Source organism: Passer montanus, unplaced genomic scaffold (assembly GCF_014805655.1).
Source record: "Passer montanus isolate IOZ18808 unplaced genomic scaffold, ASM1480565v1 scaffold57, whole genome shotgun sequence".
Lineage (NCBI taxonomy): Eukaryota > Metazoa > Chordata > Aves > Passeriformes > Passeridae > Passer > Passer montanus.
Window position 1 is genome coordinate 3700800 of NW_024370705.1, and position 20752 is coordinate 3721551.

The 20752-nt window shown below is 43.0% G+C and overlaps 1 protein-coding gene and 1 long non-coding RNA gene across 10 annotated transcripts in view; one reads left to right on the forward strand and one right to left on the reverse strand.

The window, feature by feature from the left end:
• Nucleotides 1-4587: 4587 nt before the first annotated feature.
• On the reverse strand, nt 4588-18028 carry LOC120510383. Its single transcript, XR_005629464.1, has 4 exons — nt 17894-18028; nt 16405-16551; nt 14305-14441; nt 4588-4701 (listed from the first exon to the last, which is right to left on the reverse strand). It is a non-coding gene; the product is annotated as an uncharacterized LOC120510383 (long non-coding RNA).
• An 855-nt stretch (nt 18029-18883) lies between these two features.
• CIT (citron rho-interacting serine/threonine kinase) overlaps nt 18884-20752 on the forward strand; it is a 67571-nt gene continuing 65702 nt past the window's right edge. For 4 of the 9 annotated variants that reach the window (XM_039725881.1, XM_039725885.1, XM_039725883.1 and 1 more), the window contains exons 1-3: nt 18930-18948; nt 19045-19170; nt 19936-20077. In XM_039725881.1, the coding sequence (XP_039581815.1) occupies nt 19075-19170; nt 19936-20077 (238 nt within the window). In that variant the 5' untranslated portion in view covers nt 18930-18948; nt 19045-19074. Of the gene's footprint in view, nt 18949-19044; nt 19171-19935; nt 20078-20752 lie in introns of all 9 variants that reach the window. The other 5 variants (XM_039725879.1, XM_039725882.1, XM_039725884.1 and 2 more) reach the window with 3 other exon arrangements.

Sequence of the window (20752 nt, forward strand, 5' to 3'; positions counted from 1 at the left end):
GCAGCCGCCGCCAGCGGCACCGGGCCCGGGCGGCGCGGGGGAAACCGGGTCCTGCCGGCCCCGGCTGCCGCGGGCAGGTCTCGCCCCTTCTGCCGCAGGCCCAGGCCAAAAATCCCCCCAAAACATCGGGAAGTCCCCGGAGGGAGCTTGGCACCCCCCAGGGGCACGGCGCGTTCTCCTCGCTCGCCGCCGTCCCCCAGAGCTCGAGCGGGGCTCTTTCGATTGCCAGAGCAGCTCTCGGGAGCTTTGTGCTCAGTAGTTCACCCGGAGAGCCGACTACAGCTTCCAACAGCCACCGGGGCTTGCTTTCAATTTCAGCTGGTTTGGCATGTTCTCGGGTAACATTCGTCCGAAAGGTACCCTCAGTGAACGTTGGGAGTTGTAGTCACTTCAGCTCCCAGTACGATTCCCTCTATTGGGGCAGGACTGGTTGGGGTTTCAGTTTTGGTTTTGTTAATTTTTTATCTCCTTAGATCCCAGTACAGGAGTGAGGCTGAGGCAGAATACAGCAGCATAAACCAGGGCATATATACTGTCACATGTGCTAAGACCCCATTCCCTCAATTTCTGATTATACTCTAATTTCAAGCAAGGCTTTAATAATGATGGGACAAAAACATTTTAAAGGGAACTTGTGCTTTTGATTCCTAGACTCTGCAGACAGTAATTATGAGTTTCACAGCTTTTTTCTTTGTACACTGCTTTCTTGGGCCTTGCTTTCCTTTCCTTCACTTAGACCATGTTAATTTGTATGCAACAACCCCAACACATCAGTCTGAGGATGTTTTTGGCTGGGACAGTTGGTGACTGATGCAGCTTTCAAGCAGGGCTGGCTTCTGCCTGGCGTCAGACCCAGGGCCCTGGAGAGCTGCTGATTATTCGTAACAGTTAGAACATGAATTGTGGGAATGCAAACTTCCCTCTGGCCATCTGCCACTGGGACTTGGCCTTTAGTGGGGATCCACCCCAAGAGCCCAGCTTGGGGGACCTGTTGGTCCTTGGCCTTTTTCTTGGCAGTGTCAGTTAACGGCAGTGCTGCTTTTTGTAATGTGTGCACCTACTCTCCAAGGACCAAGGACCGGGCAGACTGGTGCCTCGTGCTGCCAGCACCTGTCCCACCACGGTAACTGCTGGCCTTTATGACCACCGTGATTTCCTTTGGCTGGTGACCCAGAGGTGACACCTCCTTTATCTCACAGCAATTCCCCCAGGCACTGACTTTTCCAGTCCTTTTGTCCTTGCAGTTCCACAGACGCTTACATTGCTGGAAAGAGGGATTGACCATAAGGTGAGATGATTTGGACAATATTTTCCCTTTTAAAAGAACCCCTGTCCCAAGAGGAGCTGTGATTGCACAGATTTGATCATCTCTATTTAAACACAGGAGGGCGTTTAATATTTAAACTGATTGTGAGCACCTTCTGCTGGAAGTGCCTACTACAGCAAACCAAGCCTCCTGGTGTGATTAATGAAATCCATTGTGGCATTAATTTTCATCTCTAATGCTTCCTTCAGTGTATAAAACAAAAAGCGATTATACTGAGATGGTTTTAATCTCCCAAACAAAGCCTGAAACAAACCCCATTGCTGCATCTGTTAGGAGAGGGATGAAGAAAATCTATTGCTTGGATGGAGAGGGAAAAGCACATATAAATCAGTGAAATGTATTGTAAATATGCCACCATCTTAGTCAGGCGTCTATACAAGCTTAATGTTCTTTTGGGGACTATTGACTGCAAAACATAACTGTTATCTGGAGCAACCCTGGATTAAAGCTTTGTTTATAGCACAACATATTATTGACTTCCACTTAAAAAAATTCAAAAATCCATTGTCCTGTGAATTTAATTATTGGTTTGGCTTTTTAGAAATACAGTATGTTACTGCTTCTAAAACTCCTTTGTATGCTACTTTATTAGGATTTTATTTTGTATGTGTCATTCCAATCAAATACCTATGAAACCTGTTAAGAATATAACAATGCAGTTTCTTTACAATGAAATGGTGGTATTATATATTAGGATCCTAAAATGTATTTCAGCTGAGAGCTGGGACAGTTGCTGACTGTAAGTGGACACCCAACTCTCATTTCTGCTCTTCTTGCCCTGCTTCAGTTTGGTTATGTCCTTTGGAGAGCCTCAGCCCAGAAAATAGAACCACCAGTTATTGGAAACCAGTCAAACATGAGATTGTTTTGTTTCAATTGCACTGCTTGAAGGCTGATGTGAGACTTCACTCCTCAGGTACTGCAATAGTGAGTAGCTCTTGTGGAGATTTAGATCAGGCATTTCAAGAGCTGACACTCTTGCAACACAGAAGGTTCCTGTGTGTACAGAACAAATGATCTTTCAGCCTGCAAATCACTCCAGGTATGGCCCTTTCTGAAAATGCAAAAAGGCCAGACTGACTCAAGCACACAGAGAACCAAGAGCAAGTGACTGATGCCAATGATGTCATCACAGAGCACAGAAATGTCACCTTGCCCAGGACATATAGCCTTCTTTGTGATATTAGCAAACAAGGGTGAAAATAAAGCATAGGTGTAAGAGAGTGGGGTAAGAGTCTTTGTAAGAGGGTCAATCTCTCTTTTCTTGCTCAGATCAAAATCTTGCAGGTCTGTATAAACTAGGAAGCAAAAGGTTCTATTATGGGGCAAAAGGCACTGGCCTTGCCTCTGAGTATTTTTTTTCCTTCTTGCTTTTCCCCATCCCACAAGTACTGAACCCAGTGAATAAACCGTGGGGAGGGTTGGAGAACTTGATTCAAGGAGCCATCCAGGGCAACCTGCCAGTGCAAATTCCCTCTGCTAAACAGGTTCCTAAAGAGCAAGATACTGAAACAGGCAATCCAGCTTAAGCTGTGGATACAACAGCGAGTATTGTCCTTCCCAGAGGGTCAAGGGGAGGTGAACTCTAAGCTGTGCAGGCTCTTCAAGCCCAGTGTCAAGTATATTGTTAAATCTGATGCTTTGAAATCTGTATTCTGCCTTGCAGAGATTTCACTGGTTGGTTTGTTCACAAAGGAAGTGTGGCAGAGGGTCTGGACCTTTGGTGGTTACACCAACAAATGCTGGAGCATGTAGGACTGTATGACTTGAGCAGGACAAAGCATTTTTCACACATCAGAAAAGCTGCAAATCCAATAAATGTCCAAGTGCTTCAATCAATACCTTCACCTCAGCTGTGAGGGCAGCACTCAGATAACAGGCACTGCAAGGGATCATCCTTTTTTGTTTAGAGTAAGGGGAGAAAAAGATGTGTAGTGGGAAAGCCACAGCCAGACCTGTAAAAGTAGGTTATTGTCCTGTGCTTTTAAAGCCGACTGTGGTGAGAAAGGAATTCCCATCAACATCCTTAATCTTCCTGCCAGTGGGCTGACAGACTTCCAGGGGAGGCAGCACAAGCGATCAGGTTTCTTTTGCCATTCTCTCTCTCTCTTTCTCTCTTTCCCTATTTCTCTCTCACTCCCTGTCCCACTCCCCCCTTTCTGAATGATTAATTGCTTTATTCTTCTCTCTGTTTTTCTTCACTTTATTTCTGACAAATATCTTACTTTTTCTGGTTGTTTGTACTGCTGTGCTGAGGTGTTACAGCCACAGCCTCTTCTGCTGCAAAATGTGCAGCCAGCCTCAGAGAGTTTGCAGTTACCCTAATGAATAACTAAAAGACATGTGTCTTTCTTGCAGAACAGGCCAGAACAGTAAAGCCAGAGATAAGACTCGTGTGAACTTTCTTTCTCTTAGCTTCTGTAATGTCCAAAGCTATCTAGTATGTGCGTGCCCAGCTTTTCCCTGATGCTGAGTAGAGGAAATACAGGGTGGGAAGGTGTATTTGCAGAGCTTGGTAAGGGTGAAAAAACCCCAGAGATTTATCATTTAACTCTGGGAAGTTTTAAGAAGGGAAAGAAAGCTGTTATGAGTGTTAACCAAGCAAGATATAGTAAAATAGAAGACCATCCTGATTTTTCTCAAGGCTCAGTATCTCCACAGAGTTTCTGACAAATTTGTTTTTTTCCCCAGGATTATCAATATCACATCAAGTAGAACAGAAAGACCACTCATCCACCACGGTGACTCATGGCATTGAAGTCAGGGGAAACATCCCTTGACTGCTAAGGGGGTAAAGCATGGATGACTCAGGAGTGCCCAAGGACAGAGCCAACACCATGCTGTGCTCACCCTGCCTGTGTGAAAGGAACAGGGGGTGCAAAGGGAAAAGAACAGGGGAACAGTTTGACTTGTAATATGGCACATAGGAGTTAGAGATGTAACTATTTTGTGCTATAGGTTTTAGTCTCTGTGAATTGTGAGGTCTGGAAGCATTCTGTAACAGTCTTTCCAAAACAAAGCTGACAGTGCTGAGAACAAGCAGAACTACTCTAGACCTGGAGGAGTTGCATGGCCAAGTTTCAGGCCAGCTTGATCTGTCTGGAGTACCCCACCAAACATTTGGCTTTGGTTCACAGCTGACCCTAAACTGACACACATGCTGCCTTGCACCTGAGGCTCCTTCTTGGCTTACCATGGTTCAGGGAGACTCTGGACACGGGATCCAAGCTGTCTCCTTCTTTGTGGGATGATCTTTAACACTTATGCCAAGAGGGCTCCCATCCTCACACACCCTTGTGCCAGCTGCTGGGATTGCAGTGTGCCTTCGGCAGCATGTGACAGACTGCTGGAGCTACTCAGAGCTGCTGGAGAAGCTGCAGAGAAACAGAAAACGTCTCAGGGGCACAGTGAGCACAACAGGGTGCAGAGGAGAGCTGGGCTGGGGACGTACAGGGTGGCATTGAACACTCACATGTGAGGTATTGGGTCTGAGTGCTCCCACACAAACCCAGCTGTGGGCTGGCTGCTTCTGCAGCCCACAGGAGGATAAAGATGTAATGGTTCCATGGGAGATGTACATCTACATCTAGGCTGGTGCTCTGTTTTTTTAGTGAACTAGGTGTTTCAGCAGTGGGTGTGAGTTCTCCCTCTGGAATCTTAACACATGCCAGTGTTTGCCAAGCCTTTGTGGAACAAACACTCCTATGAAGAATTAAAAAGTAGCTTGTGCCTTTGCCCATATTAAGGCACAATCTGAGAGAGCTGTTCTTGATTGTGTTTCTCTTCAGCAAACCCTTAGGTCCTAAAATTACCTGTCATGGTGTGGGCCATGGAGTTCTGCAACCATTAAATGATTGGACGTGACTTTGTGCTTTGTTGTAGGGAAAAATACTTGTTCACTATGATCTGGCTCTGCTTCTTAGGGATATGCTGTGATTTGTAATGACTTGTTTTAGGAATGCTGGTCTTTGATCTGGCATTACTGGATTGTAATTGACCGTGTTGACACAAAGCAATGGTGGGGTTTAACGCAGCCTCTTTCACTCACTGTTGTGGTCAATTATTTCATGATAATGGCAACTCTGCCAGGTATTTTTGCTTCATTGAGCAATTATGTTGTTATGGAAACTGGTATTCTATAAATTATTTGAAGAGAGGCCTGATTCACTTACTGGGAACAAGAAATTTTAAAGTAAAAAGTACAGGATAACAGGGTTTTTCATTAGCTGTATACTTATTTGTGTAATTACTAATCTTTAGAGCTGTTAACTCCTTGGTGAAAATATCAGCACCTTCGTGTCCCTGCAGGATCTGCTCCGTTGTCACATCATTAGAGCCAGACAATCCTGCCCAGGGGGAGGCATCCTGGGTATGTGCAGCACAGCAGCTTTCAGAGGAGCTTTTGCAGCACCCATTACCTATGAGAGTAATCCCCTTTCACGCCCCGAGCTGTTTCCTCAGCACTTTCCAAGAGCTCGAACTACGATAAACATGTGGGTGGAAAACCATTGAACAGAAGTAATTAAGTTGCTCCTGGTGAGCTAAAGCTCATTCTACATGGATGAGGAATCTTGCATTAGCTGGAGGTAGTCAGTGCTATTCCCCAGCATCTTTCTCCTTTTTCACGCTTTCAAACTGAGATTTCTTCTGGTTCTTTTTAACAGTTGAGTTACTAAAAAGAACATTGTCACCTTTCACAAGTTCAGCTCTCAGGGCAGGGGGCACACTGTCTCCCTGGGCCCCAGCAGTGCTCTGCACTGTCAGGAGCAATAACCTCTCCTCCTCTTAGCTCTGGAGGCACCTGGAAATCTGTCTTTGCTGTGTCTGCCTGGTCACGGGGAGATCTGCAAGTACCAGGGAACCAGTCTCCAGATGATGTTTCCCTGAGTAGCGGGGTTTAATTTGAGAGGCAGTAATCAACCTTGCTATAAAAATAGCCAAGTCTTGATTTCTCCAGAAAAATTAAAATCCTGTGTCTTCTCATGCTGGTTGCTGGTTTCTAAATTCCCTTAATCAGTTTTGTCAGCACCCTTGTGTTTCACAGAATGGCGAGTTGCCAGACTGGTGTATCATCTTCCTGGGGTCTGCTGCCCACGTAGCAGGTATTCAAATTCAAAATAGCAGACTTTGTAAGAGTGCAGGACAGCTTCAGCTGGCAGGAAAAGATTGGGTTTCTTACAAATGTGGTTACATATTGGTGTATGAGAACAATTCACAATGAAATGAAACTTGCCATGAGTGATTTCCATTTTAAGCTCATATTATGTATAGGAGTTTTCAAGAGAAAAAGAATTGCCAAATAACAGCTAAGACATTCTGTTGAATTATGGGTATTGCTTTCTGCTGTTTAATTACTTGCAGAGTGCACTACCCTGTTGGAAAGGCAATGGCAGAACAGTTTTCATCTGGCAAAATATTTCTGTAGGATTAGAAAGTAAATTATTTTCCATTACTTGTACTGCTCAGAAAACCAATGTATCTTTTTTGCCCCATTTGGGGACTTGAATCACAAACAAAAGCAGGATGTAGAAAGCTTCTTTATTTTCTCGTTTTACTGCAAACATAAGAACTCTGCACAGCACTGTGCAAAGATCCCTGGATGTGGCACATGGCATCTGCTTTTGGAGAGGAAGCAAAACCAGACCTTTCCCAAAACTACACACCACCCCTCCCTGTACTTTCTGCTTTCCAAGGAGTACAAAGCTCTTCACAGAAACTATAATGAGGCAGTTCTTGGGGTGACATTGTCCTGTAATCCCTGTTCCCCTTTCACAGAGGGATGAGGAGAAGCCAAGGCAGTAACCTGCCAACAGTGCCCAGTGCCAAGGCATGCAAATCTCATGATCGAGTTGAGACCTACAGAAGTAACCCTTAGATCACAGTTCCTCTTCAAGAGCCAAGTCACAAAAGGAAAACAAGAGTTCCTGTCAATATCTCTTTGCAATGACTACACTGCTTTGGTTTTTGAGTCAGATTCCTGAGGATCAAGAAAGAAGCTGCTGTAACACAGCTGAAGTCACAGATATTCAACAGTGATGGTATTAAACAGCTGAATAGAGCAAGAGCAAGAGAGAAGGTTGAAGCTCCAGAGGGCTTGAGATCAAAACATAAGGAACATGGAAAACATGAGAGATTGGTTTTAAATACTAGAAAGGACCAATGGAGAGAATGAATCCATATTACAGTAATTTCACTGATCCACTTTACAGTATTTTTTTTATTTGTGAGATAAATTATTCTTGTAATTTTAAAAAGTATTTCTTTATTCCTGCTGGGAGGACCTAGTTGACATCAGTTGTAAATGTGTTAGGACAGAAAAATCAAAGTGTTTAACTGCTGCGAGGCACTCTCATAATATCATAATGCCTTTTGAAGCGGTAATTCAATGATTGATCAGAGGAGATCTAATTAACTGACTACATTATATTAAAAAAACAACCATGGAGAAAGCTGTGATACTCTGGGTATCACATTCATCAGAATCTTTGCTCTGCTGCATGGGTGTGGGTGTTCTAAGGAAAAGCCAAACCTTCATTCAATGGATCACCTAAAAATAAACCTTAATATTAAAAGTTTCCTTTCTCTTTCTATCCTGCCTTTCCCATATTATTGCTTTGCATACTTCTAGACATTTTAGGAAGTGCATAGACCATATTTGTCACTAAAATATTCAGCATTAAGCTAATTGCTTAAATCTAATATTCACCCACACACTATCTATATGGGGGTGAAATTTAGATGTGAACATTACCTTAATAAAATGCCTTCTATTCTTGTTTCCCATTTTTGCATTTTGCTGTAGAGCATTCCATGCCTGCAGGGGCAGGGTGAGCTCAGTTGCATTGGGAATGACATTAATGAACATTTAGTGCAGCCTCGGTGTGAGTTCACACATCTCCCATGGGGTGTGTGAAGGCAGTGATGTGACAAAAAGGGAGCCAGATACTCTTCACTGGGATCAACGAATGTGTTGACATGCTGTTGTCAAAAGGTGAGAAGATTGGGTGCATATTTTTCTTACTCAATGGCCTTTCATCCTGGATGTAGAGACTGATAAAACTCCACAGCAATCCAGGCTCTGGGTTTGGCTGAATGCCCTTTGGTCTGTGATTCTCCTCTCTCTTGGAGATCAGGTTATTTTATAAAGCTTCATACCTTTGCCTGCCTAGAATGACATGAAATCAGCCTTGTTGAGCAGGAAGAGAAAAGTAATCAAAAATCATATTTTGTACATTATTTCAGTGCTGTGGGTTAGCTTGCCACTTATTTGGATATCTGGTTTCTTTCAGCAACACTTTGATATTAAAAGTATATCTTAGTTTAAATAAACATGTTTTTGCCTATTTTAGTCATTGTCTTTTGGGTCAATGTCAGATGCAGCCTTATGTGAAGAATTTAGTTTATATTTTCCCTCCCTGTTTTCATATAAAGACATCATATAGACAGATGAGTTTTGCTTCCCCAAATCTACACTTAAATGAAGACATTTCAGTGAAGGCAAAAAAACAAAGGCAGCAACTACCTTCCAAACATTCCATTATTGAATATCCTTGCAGAAGAGCCTGCATGGCTTCCCCTTCCACAGTCTGCCTTATAATCCTTGCTACTCCCTGGGTCAGTTTTGTGCTACTCAGTATAAAATACACACGGTGTCAGTTTTACTCCAGTTAAATAACTCCAAAGGAGTAACCTATATACAACTAGCTGAAATGTTTATGGGTTTGCCCTTCAAGTGTTTTTGTTTGTTGACTGTTTCAGAACTTACTCAGTGGGAAAAAGGAGATGCTTGCACATAACATGGTATGTCTGCAGAGTTCAGGAAATATTGTCTCACATTTTGAAGCACACCAACATCCCTGCCCAGTGCAGGAGCCTCCTGGGAACTTGTGGGCATGAAAGGTAAGAGCTTACTGTGATTTTTAGTGTGTCTGCACATGCGTCACCCTCGGTTGCTTCTCTTTCTCTCCTGATGACTTTTCAGCTCAATAAGTGGTAGCATAAATAATCTGCAGTGCTACAGCCACCAGAAATTGGAAAATCATTCAGCAGCACAGCCTAAGACCGTCTCCAGCCAATGGGGGAAAGGCCTGGAGGTCAGGGAGGTGATTTATGGGAATCATCTCTCAACTGCTATAGAATTAGCACCTAGAGTTGGAAAAAAGAATCTGGAATAAAGGAATCTACCTCTATGGAAAAGTGCCTCACTCTGCACTTCAAATGTTTTGTTTTAAAAGCTGGAGTTGTATTTATAGAATTAAAATGGGGTTCCCCTGTGCCAGCCTTTTGTATCTATTATTCTAACATGCTTCTGTTGAACTTGTCTGATTTTCTGCTACTGTTAATTCTATCTATTAGTTGTTAGTCTGTTGAACCCTTCTTCTATCTCAGTTTTTGAAGAATAAGAGTAATCTGAGTAATTGGAGAATGCTGCCTAGGCCAGTGATTGTTTTTATAAAACAGAAACATTATGTTCCTCTTTATTTACAGTCATTGTAAATGGAAAATGAATCTATTGTTTGTGTTGCTCTGAAATTATGTATTGCTCTTTCAGACACCTGAGGACCCATTATCACCTCCTGAATTTTTGTGTTTGTCTGTGAGAGAAAATGCCCTTTATTGTCCTATCTCAGAAACACCATCTCATCAACTGGGAACCGATTTAGAATTCTTTTAATTCAGCAGATCATTAGAATATATATGACACTTCCAGGGAAAATTAAACCATGTGGAAGCAATAAAAGACTGGCAGTTATGTCTGATCAACAGTAATGGTCCAGCATCTTGGGAGAAAAGAATGTATTTTAATTCAGAAGCCTATCAACATTTAACAAAGCTGAATTTTGTATTTTTAGCCCATTACAAAATTACCAGTATTTGGAAATTGGTGTGCATTTTGTTGTTGTTGTTTTGTGGGTTTTGTTTGTTTTGTATTTTTTCTGGTGGGGATAAGGGGAAAGGGTGAAAAGACAGACAGCTGCAAGGACTTGCAGCACATTCTAATTCTTTATTTTGTTTGACCTGATTTAACAAGCTTCCTTTGTTGAAATATCATCGTCTATGTCGGGAATTATGTCAGGAAGCACAATATGTGCAGTGTGGGTGAGTGAGCTTGCAAAAACTGTCAATGAAGATCAATTATAGGAATTTTTGAATTACACATTAGATAAGAAGCAGATGACTTCTTTTCCCTTGCAACTGCGCTGTTAACTATTTTTGTCTGAATTAAAATACAGCCGTAGAGGCAGTGACAATCTGTCAGTGAGCGTCACAGGCTGCCCAGGCTTATTGATCATTTTCTTCTTTACGACTGAGGTCCTGCAGAGCCCTGGTTTTGGCAAAGAGCTCTGTGCAGATGAAGCCAGAGAGCAGCAATCCACTAACAACCCAGGATTTATATGCAGCTTGGGCAGAAATGGCCCTTTACAAATGACTTGGTAGGCATAAAAAGAAAAATGCTATTTAGGAGTTGCCATTTTCTGATGTGTTGGTACTGCTGAATGAGGCAGTGGGGGCTGTGTGTCCTTCTCTCACACCACAGCTGGGCAGGCAATGACAGGGGCAGGCAGCCTTCCTCCTGCACCTTCACTGTTTATAAATACCTTGGACCAGCCTGTTCATTGATATTTCTGAATGTGGAATAGCATTTCTTTGCCCCAAGAGGCTACATATAAGGGGGGAAGACTTTTGTAGACTCTACACAGCTGTTGAACACCACTGCCAGCATTTCCTGGCTCTGCCTCTGGCTTAGTTTGGAGCTGCATCCCAGAAAACAAGCAGGATTTAAAGAACCCTCTTCAAGAGAGAAGTAGCAGTTCTTATTCACAGGAACTAGATGATACATCATCTTTTGAGGCTGGGATACTGAAAGGCATTAGAATGAAAGCCAGGGGAACACAGAGAGGAAAGAGGCGCAACAAACTGTGCAGCCTGTGTGCAAATCTCTTTTATTCCAGCATCTTGTATTCTAAATAATCTTTATTTTGTAGTATCTGTTCATAGAGGAATAGGATTATGCAGAACCCAGAGTCTTCCACTGATTTAAATACTGTCTTCTGGAGGATTTTAAGTGGTAGCTGGTTGTTAACAAATAACAATTACTTATGATAGAATAAAAATTTTTATTTATTAACTTTAGTTAATGTTGATTTTTGTCATTTTGAGGTTGGCTATTAGGCTTTTATTGATAGCTCTTTGATATGAAAAGCTGAATACTTTCTGCTTTGTGCTTAAAAGCTTTAAGATGTGGGGTGTGCCAAGTCTGCACCTTCCCCTCATTTCCAAGGGACTAATTGCTACTAATTGTACTCATCCTCTGGCAGAACTCATTAATGCTGCATCTGATCCATTTCAAATTTCAGAGATGCAATGCACAAGATCCATTGCTCTGAGAAAAACTGGAGGGCTAAGTGGTGAGAGGAACAGAAAGAAGATAATATTCTACCTTAGTACTTCAATAACTAATTCAGTTATAGAAGAATTTGAAATAATAGCATTCACTAAATGCCACCTTTCATTAAAAAGTTATTTTCAAAACAAAAGTTGACCTGCAGTACTTTAAAAATACAGGGGAAAAAAGAAGTAGCCTAAAGCCATTTTTTATTCAGGAAATGTTTATTCCACAGAAACTCTTTCACATGGAATTTCCATTCCTCTTTCAAGATTTGTATTTTTGTATCCAGCCTTTGGCTAAAAATGGCAAAATGCAATTCCTTGGCAGACCATGAGCATTGCACCATTGCAACAACTTCCCACCTTCCCATTTTCCTTTTATTTGAGGAAGAATATGCTGGGTTTGGAGCCTTTTCTTTCCAGGTAGTAAAGAAAATTTAAAAGTGTGAGAAAACAATGTGAGCCAGGCCAATCACCATGAGAAATAGTGAAGAGCACTCCAAAAAAAGCAATTTCACCATGCAGTGACCTCCAAAGCAGCCAGAAATTGTCATCCACTTCCTTTATGAACCTTAAATTACTTCACTCTTTGTCAGTGTTATTTCTTAATCACGTATTCATCACAATTCTTAACATGGAAAAGCTGTTTAAAAATGAGAATCCCACCACAGTCACTGTAAAATATCTCCTGGCCTCCAAGCAAACATTACAGAACTAATTCTAGAAGAATTAAATAAAGTAACATGTAGGCTGTCATTGCCGAGCTCTCCGGGACAGGAATGAACACACCCACTCAGAGCAAGAACATCTAAAATCCATGAGGTACCAAAATCGTGATTCCAGATTAAAAAATAGGCAGGCAATCAAACCCAGATTTCTTTTAGTCTCACCTGGAAGAGTCCTTTGACATTCAAACTGCCATTGCCTCATCTGCTGCCTTTATTTATACTGTGCACAAAGTGCTACTATTGTGCTTTTTACCCTATTCACACTGCCCACCATGCTACAGGGCTGCAGAGCACAGATCATTGGCTACTGGAATTTTTGGAATAAATTTTCAAAGGAAAGAGACAGAGTTTATGTCAAGTTCAATTATACAAAAAATCCAAGTCTACCTCTGTATCTTAAATCATCAGAGTAAGTAAAGACTGGGTTTGTTCTCTTTTAAAAAGCTGGCATCATTTTAACAGACATATTTTGTTTAATCTATTTTCATACTTAATTTTGATACTTCAGTCTGATGGGATTTGTTTTTTTAACAAAATACCTGGGCACTGATGCCCAATCCCACAAACAATAAAATTATTGCTGTAGCTAAGGAAAGGATGTATTTTCTGTGGATTTGTTGATTTAAGGCAAAGAAAAGATTCCTGCTGTGAACATGTAGAATTAATTCACCCTAGGACCAACACATGATTAAATTTTAATAATAAGTTTTATTGTGCTCTCAAAAGAATTCTGTCTCTTCACCACAAAGGTATTGCTGTTCTTTTTTTCCTTTTGGAATCTAAGTAAAATATAACTGGATATGGCCATTTTTACATGATTATTCTACCTAAATTCCAGAGTAATTGAGTTAGTTAGAGGCAGTTGCCATCTGATAAGCAGCACCTGTCCTGTTCTAGGTTTTATCTTGTAAACCAGAGTTGCCTTCCCTTCTCCATCAATGAAAACATGCAAGTGGTTCCTTTGGAAACTAAAACCAAAACATTTTTATAATGGCTCAGATACTTTATCAGTTTTGCTTTAATTAAGCTCCTGCCACCTGTTGCTGTGCAACGTGTAATTCCCATTAAGTCATGACAAATGCAGTTTTCAGCAGCTCCAGGAGATGTTAATGTGAACACATCAATATTCATTTCTCTTGACAGATCGTGAGGCTTAATAAATTGCTTTCTATAAAATAATTTTTGTGGAATCAGGGATGTTCCTCTGATAGCACAAAGGAAACCTGAAGCTGAGATATCTAAAATATCATTTGCTTTTCACTGCATCTACAAGTTAATAAATTATTTCTCTGGAAAGTAATGAGGGATTTGTTGTAGGCTAAATATAAAAAAGCCCCAAAAACGTAGAAGACAATTAGGATTAAAAAAAGCACTTCACTTTCACGAGGTTAAATGCTCAGTTTGCACATAAAGAAAGATTCTTAGTGACCCAGTTCTGCTACTATTTCATTTTGGTCACACCAGAAATTTATCATGATTATGTTTTGGCTTACAGGGAAATTCAACATATGGCTGTGTTAGGAGAGTGTGGTCACAACTGAGCAGTGTGTGCTGGAATGAGGAACCCTCAGAAGGGGGATTTGGTCTGAAGAGCATCATCACATATGTCTGTTTGCATTTTTATGAATAAATCAAAAGAGAGATGACAACTATGTCTCTAATAGGAAGGCCCTGTGTTTTAAAAACTGCTTTAAAGGATTTTACTTCTGTAAATATAAAGAAAATAGAAGCAATACATAAAAACTTCCAGTGAACATTAGCACTTGTATAATACAATTATTAGCATATTGCTAATACATACAAAAAGGCCTTTAATATTTTAGTCAAAATAACCTTGAAGAATATTATCTCTGCTCCTACCTTCTAGTGAAAGTCTGTGGAAGAAACACCAAACAACCCTTCAGGTCTTTTGAAGTTTCATTTCCTTTTTGCTTATCCCAGGAAGCTGACAGCAGAATGGTCTTTTTCCAAAAATTCTCAGGAGGAAATTAAAAGTACTGCAGAAGGAAAGACAAAGTAATTGTTTTCCTGGTGATTATTTCTCTTTGCCTTCATATCTTTGATAAGGAATTTACTTCCCTCTTCTATAACTCTTCTTCCCAAATGTGTGTTTTGCAAATATTCCTATCCCGTGTAGTGTGCATGACTGTTATGTCAGGTTGGATACTTTGTGATGGTTTGGGAAAAGAAAGTGGAACAAAATGTGTCAGGAATCTAAGGATTATTTAGGTCCCATTAAGCAGTGGGGAGAGCTACACTTAGCAAGGGTTTGTGACAGCACTGGCGTCACCCAAGTTAAACCCTTTATTCTGAAAGTGGAAGTGCTAACCCAGGTGTGATCAGGGTGAGGGCTGAAGAAAGAGCTTGGTTTATTACAACCTCTTTTAAATATTGGTGAATTAGAGGAAGAGATAGAGCTGACAAAGGCAAATTAATATTTTTGTTTTCATACAGAATTATAGATTGACATATAGATTAGCTGTGGTAAAGGCCTTGCTGAAGAGCATGATTTATTTCTGGCATCCACATCCCCTGGAAGCCTTGGCTGCAGACCCATCTGCATGTGCAGCATCACAATTTGGAAAGAGCAGAGCTGGAAAGATTTGCTGGAAAGGTAGAACAAAACCCCAGGTTTTTGGTCACACTTAGCTCTTAGCATTGTGATAGCACAAGCCCTGTTTATTGTTTTCTGAGCATATATAAATTCATTAGCACTTTGGGCACAGCCACGAGTGTCTCAGTGCTCCACAGATGAAGAGATTTCCAAGTAATGCTGCTGTAAATACAGAAGTTCACAGCCAGATGGTGTTGGGGGGGACTTGGCAGCTCTCTGCCCATTAAAATATGGTGAGGTTACTTAGGATGAGGATCTGAGCATCAGGCTCTTGGCAAAACCCTGGAATACCTGCCTGCCTGGGCGTTTACTTCTACATTTATGGGGTATCAGACCTCAGGCAAGCCTCAAGGGTGTTACTGTGACAAGCAATCCTGGGAACAGTTGTCACCTTGGAGCACAATGCAGCAGCATGAGGGAGGAGAATTTGGGCCAAGGAAACAAAGGGAAACCCCTACTCTTATAATAAAATAATGTCAAACAGATGGTAACCAAATCAATGCATGGTGAGATGTCAAAACATGTTGAGCACCATATTGGGACCTGCTTAGGGAAAATCACAGTGCTACTTATTCTGTTACACTTTGGAACAACCTATTAATTTAATAGTAGGAATAAGCCCTTGCTTTGTACAGTTGCAGGTCTGCTGCTGCTCCTTCCAGTTAAATGAGGTTGCAGCCAGGAGCAGCTGTCAAGTTCAAGGAGTGATACATAATTTGGCTGTTACAAAGGACTGGTGCACTATGATTCCTCTTGATAAAAATATCAAAGGCAGGAAGGAATCATCACTTTCACTCTGAAGACTTCAGATGATCAACTTAAACAAAAAGAAAATATGTGTTCTTCTGAGCAGGTATGTATTTCTTTTTTACCTGAGACAGTAGAAATGGGTACTGAGGTGTTAGCACTGAAACTGCAGGTTTTTTTCTCTTCTCTCCTCCCCTCATCTGCCACTTCAGTTGTTTTCTTACCATTTGAAAACAGTTCTAGTGCAACTGCATTTTTATGCTACTATTTCATTTTGCTGCTAGAGTTTTCCTGTTTACCTAAGTCTGTCACAGAGCAACAAAGAAGGAAAAAACCAGTACGTGATCTTGAATCACATGGCTGCTTCTAGCAAAATGTGCATCTAAAGGCCTTCTTAAAGGGAACTCATCCAACTCGAGTCTTCACCTAAAGGAAGAGGAAAACTGTATCTGTCCCAAAGGCTTGTAAGAGCCAGCTTCTTTGCTTGCAAACATTTATTTGGAATAATTAAATTATAAAGCTGTAAATCAGCAAACTGATGCTATTGCTGAACCTGTTGGGCAGCTGAGAGGGGCCCGTGGTCCAGCCAAGCAGCTCACCTGGCTGGTTAAATCTGGGAGGTTGTGTGGGACACCAGAGCCAGTGTTCATGTTTTGAAGGGAAAGGGGAGCATCCATGTACATGAGATGAGACCCTTAGTGAGCCATCTCCTCTCCCAGTGAGTGGATCAGCTGGTCCACAGCACCCTGCAGAGAAGAGGGAAGGAGAATCAGCCTCACCTTGTGATTTGGACACAATACAGAACTGAGCTGTTCAGAAGGACAACCCAGGTCTTGTGCTGCCCCCATTTTCTAAACCCAAACTGATGTGCAGCTATGGTGATATCCCCAGTGGGATTAGAAACAGTGTGGGTATTTAACAGTAATTCTGGCAGTTAAAACACAGGGGGTTAATGATATTTGCTGAGGACACAGGCTGGAGAAAGGGAAAGACAGAGGAGCCTGAAGTTCTCTTAGTTTGGATGGCAGACTTGTTCAAAATCTAGGGTAGAGCACCTTTAGACGTGGTAGGGCTCCAATATCAGGGGAGGATGGGGCATTTTACTAAAATGCACTACGTGGCAATTGCCCAGTTCATGCACAGGAAGCTCTTTACTGCATTCCTGTTTTAGAGCTGATGTCCCTGGGAAATGCGGATGTGGATGAGACACAGCCAGCCACAGTGTCCTGAGTGGAGTCCAAAACCAAACTGGCAGTGCAGGTAGTGGACAATAAATTAGATTTTAAAAACTCTTTCAGGCTTTGTAACTTGAAATGAACCCAGCTATGCCAGTTTCAGATGAGAAATACACCACAAATATGTCAGTGTTCTGAGCGGGGGACTGGGGGAGGTGAAAGGAAGCAAAAATCTGTAAAATGATTTGTATAAAGTCAAACGTAATAAATCCATCAGTACATTACTTGCTCAGCAAGATGCCAAACCAGGATTAGCATCATTAAAAAGAATGTAAGAGAGCAAACTATCTTATATCACTCACAGCAACATGATTATTTTTAAGGGCCACGCCACCGAGATTTCTGTTACTAGATTAAATCTTGCCCACACACTGTCTAACAGGGGGATGTGTTTTGCACCCCTGGGATGTCTGCAGGTCGGAGCAGCTCTCTCTGCCGATGTTCTCCTTGAACATCTCCACACGGATCCATGGGATCCTCCTCACCCAAGGTCATCCTGCATCCCCTGAGCCTTCTCAGGACGCCTCACTGACACACGGGCGCCGAGCTGGAGGCCTTTCACCAGTGCCTCACCTTAATCACCCTGTGTCTGAGTAAAACGGCCGTACAGAAAGGGTCAGAAAGGTCAGGCAAGCGTTTTACAGAAGGAAACTTAAAGCTTCTGAAAACCTTTCCATTTCCCCTCTGGCTGCCCTACCTGGCAGCAGCTGCTGCCAGCTGTGACGTCTAGGGCAGGGTTGAGCCAGCTCCACTCAGAACTGCTGGGAATGAGACATTTTTCCCTTTTAGATTTGGCACAGGAAAACAAACAAACAAACAAAACATGTGAAATATACGACAAGCGCGGGCAGACCCGTGAGGGCAGCGCAGCACCAGCAGTGTCCGAAGGCCGTTCTTTGCTCCCTCCGGAGCTGGGAAGCCCCCACGGCACCGGAGTCCCCTCAGGGTCCCCTCAGGGTCCCCTCAGGGCCCGCGGCCGCTCCGCCCTCACGGGGCCGGCGCCACACCCGGGCAGGGCTTCCGGCCCCGCCGGCCTGCGATTGGCCCGCGCCGCGGTACCAGAAGTGACGTCAGGAGCCCCACGCCCACCGCGCCGTTCAAACGCTGGCGGCGGTAAAAGCGGGGCGCGCGCGGGGACTGGGGGGACGGAGGGGGGACACGGAGCTGGGGGGACACGGAGCTGGGGACACGGGGGCTCTGCGAGTGACCCGGGACTTGAGATGCGGCGGCTCTGAGAGTGACCCCGGGCTTGGGATGGGGCGGTTCTGAGGGGGGAACAGAGCTTGAGATGGAGCAGCTCTGAGGGAATCCCCGGGCTTGGGATGGGGCAGCTCTGAGAGTGACCCCGGGCTTGGGATGGAGCAGCTCTGAGGGGAACCCGAGGCTTGGGATGGAGCAGCTCTGAGAGTGACCCCGGGCTTGGGATGGAGCAGCTCTGAGGGGATCCCCGGGCTTGGGATGGAGCAGCTCTGAGGGTGACCCTGGGCTTGGGATGGAGCAGCTCTGAGAGTGACCCCGGGCTTGGGATGGAGCAGCTCTGAGAGTGACCCTGGGCTTGGGATGGGGCAGCTCTGAGAGTGACCCCGGGCTTGGGATGGAGCAGCTCTGAGGGGATCCCCAGGCTTGGGATGGAGCAGCTCTGAGGGGACTCGTGTCCGCCCGCTGTAACCCCCGCAGTCTGGGGGCTCTGTGCCCTCCCAGCCGGGTGCTGCGGTCACCGTCCCCGGAGGGGTTTAAGGAAAGGCTGCCGAGGCGCTGAGTGCCGCGGGGAAGGTGGCACGGTGGGGGTCGCTCACAGGATTGTCTCGGAAAGCTTCTTCAATGTAATTGCTTCTGTGCTTCTCCCCATTTTAATTGCTGGGACGCTTCAGTCGCGTTTAAACTTATAAGTCTTGTCCCTGACGAAAGGTGGATGTTACTTAAATTACATCTCCTCTCATCCATATTTTTTACTTGGAGTCAGCCAGCCAAGTGGCTCCTGAATGTCCCTGTTCCCTTTTTCAGGTGCTGGTTTCTATGAGATAAGCTGTAAAGATGTTGAAGTTTAAATGTGGAGCCCGAAATCCAGTCGAGGCAGGACCAATGGAGCCCATCACCAGCCGAGTGTCTCGGCTAAACCTGCTCTTTCAGGTGAAGGACATTGGCCTGGGAGCAGCTGATCTCAGTTTTATCTTGTCCATCCCCAGGATCTCAAAATACAGCTTTGCTTTTTTAGGCACTGAAACCATGCCTGTGTCATTCTTTGGGGTAAAAGAAAGGGGTAACTAAGTAAAGTTCAAAGTGTACCTGGTTTGCACGAAATTCAGTGGCTAGTAATTGATCTAATGTTTTGTGCACTTGCTGATGTTTTAGCCTGATGGATTTTTCCACATAAAGATGGAACATTGCTTTCTGTGCCCTGTAATCTTCAGTTTTTTCTTGAGTGAGGGAGCTGTGGGTCTGTCCCAAGATGAATTTAGCTAAGGGGCTGCTTTTTTATCATCTGAGATCCAACAGCTTTTCCTTCCAGAGCTATTGTTGATGCTGATTTCTTCAGTTGTTTGTACCATGAGAAGACCTGCATGATGCAGTGTCAAGGAGAAGGCCAGTCAGATCAGAGTCATCAGGAGGATATAGATTGTTAAAATTTGAATCACAGCTTTCTTGAGACTGCTAGTTTAGTTGCTTGAAACTTTAAAGGATTGCTTTGTCTACAAGAAAAATACCTGTAACAGCTATTACAGATAGACATAGTGAGTTGATATATTTACCTCACACTTCTGTATCATTTGCCTAATTTCTGAAGTAGTGATTTTAAAATGGATATATATTATCTGCTCTATACATCTGTTATTGATTTGAGGCTTTTCATTGTTGTCTGAGACTCCATCTGCTGTTGCTGCTTTTTTTTTCCAGGGGAAGCCACTCTTTGTGACTCAACAGCAGATGTCTCCTCTCTCCCGGGAAGGCATCCTTGATTCATTATTTGTTCTTTTTGAAGAATGCAGGAACCCTGCTTTAATGAAAATTAAACATGTTGGCAACTTTGTCAAGAAGTGTAAGTTTGTTTAGACTAATTTTCAGGTGTCACTTTGTAACACAGTTCTTCAGAATCTGGGTGTTAGAGTAATGCTTTAGTTGCTTTGATTGTAACCCAGGACTTTGAGCATATCATTGTTTGTTGGCAGTCTCAACTCTGCAGAGGAGATCTTGGCAGTCTTGGTAAGGATTTGTTCAGGTCCAAGAAGATCAAATGCAAGTGGCTTTTGAAGTGCTGTGACTCAAATGTGCCTCCTTCTTAGTCTGTACTGTATTTATATTTGAAGAGGTACTTTCTTGGAAAGTGAGTACTGCCTAAGCAAAGCTCTGAGTGTGCACCACAGAAGGATGTCAGAAGTTGAGCGCAGGACAGTGACTGTGAGAAAAAAAGATTTGAGAGAGAAACTTGGTAATCTCTGGCTCTTTCATCTTTTGGATTCCATGTGTTGCCCAAGTTCTGCATGTGTAACTTGTAAAGAGTATTTCTGTGCTTCAGAAATACAGGTCCTAAAGGGGTAAATATTTTATTGATAATGTGCCCAGATTCCTTTTGGGGAAGAGCAAAGAAAATTTCCATCAGTTTTTCCATTAAGATATAGCAGAAAGACTTTTGAGTTCAAGTAACATGTTGTGCCCCCTGGTATAGTTCCACCCAATGATTTGTAGGTATTATTAGCAGACAGCAATTTTCTGC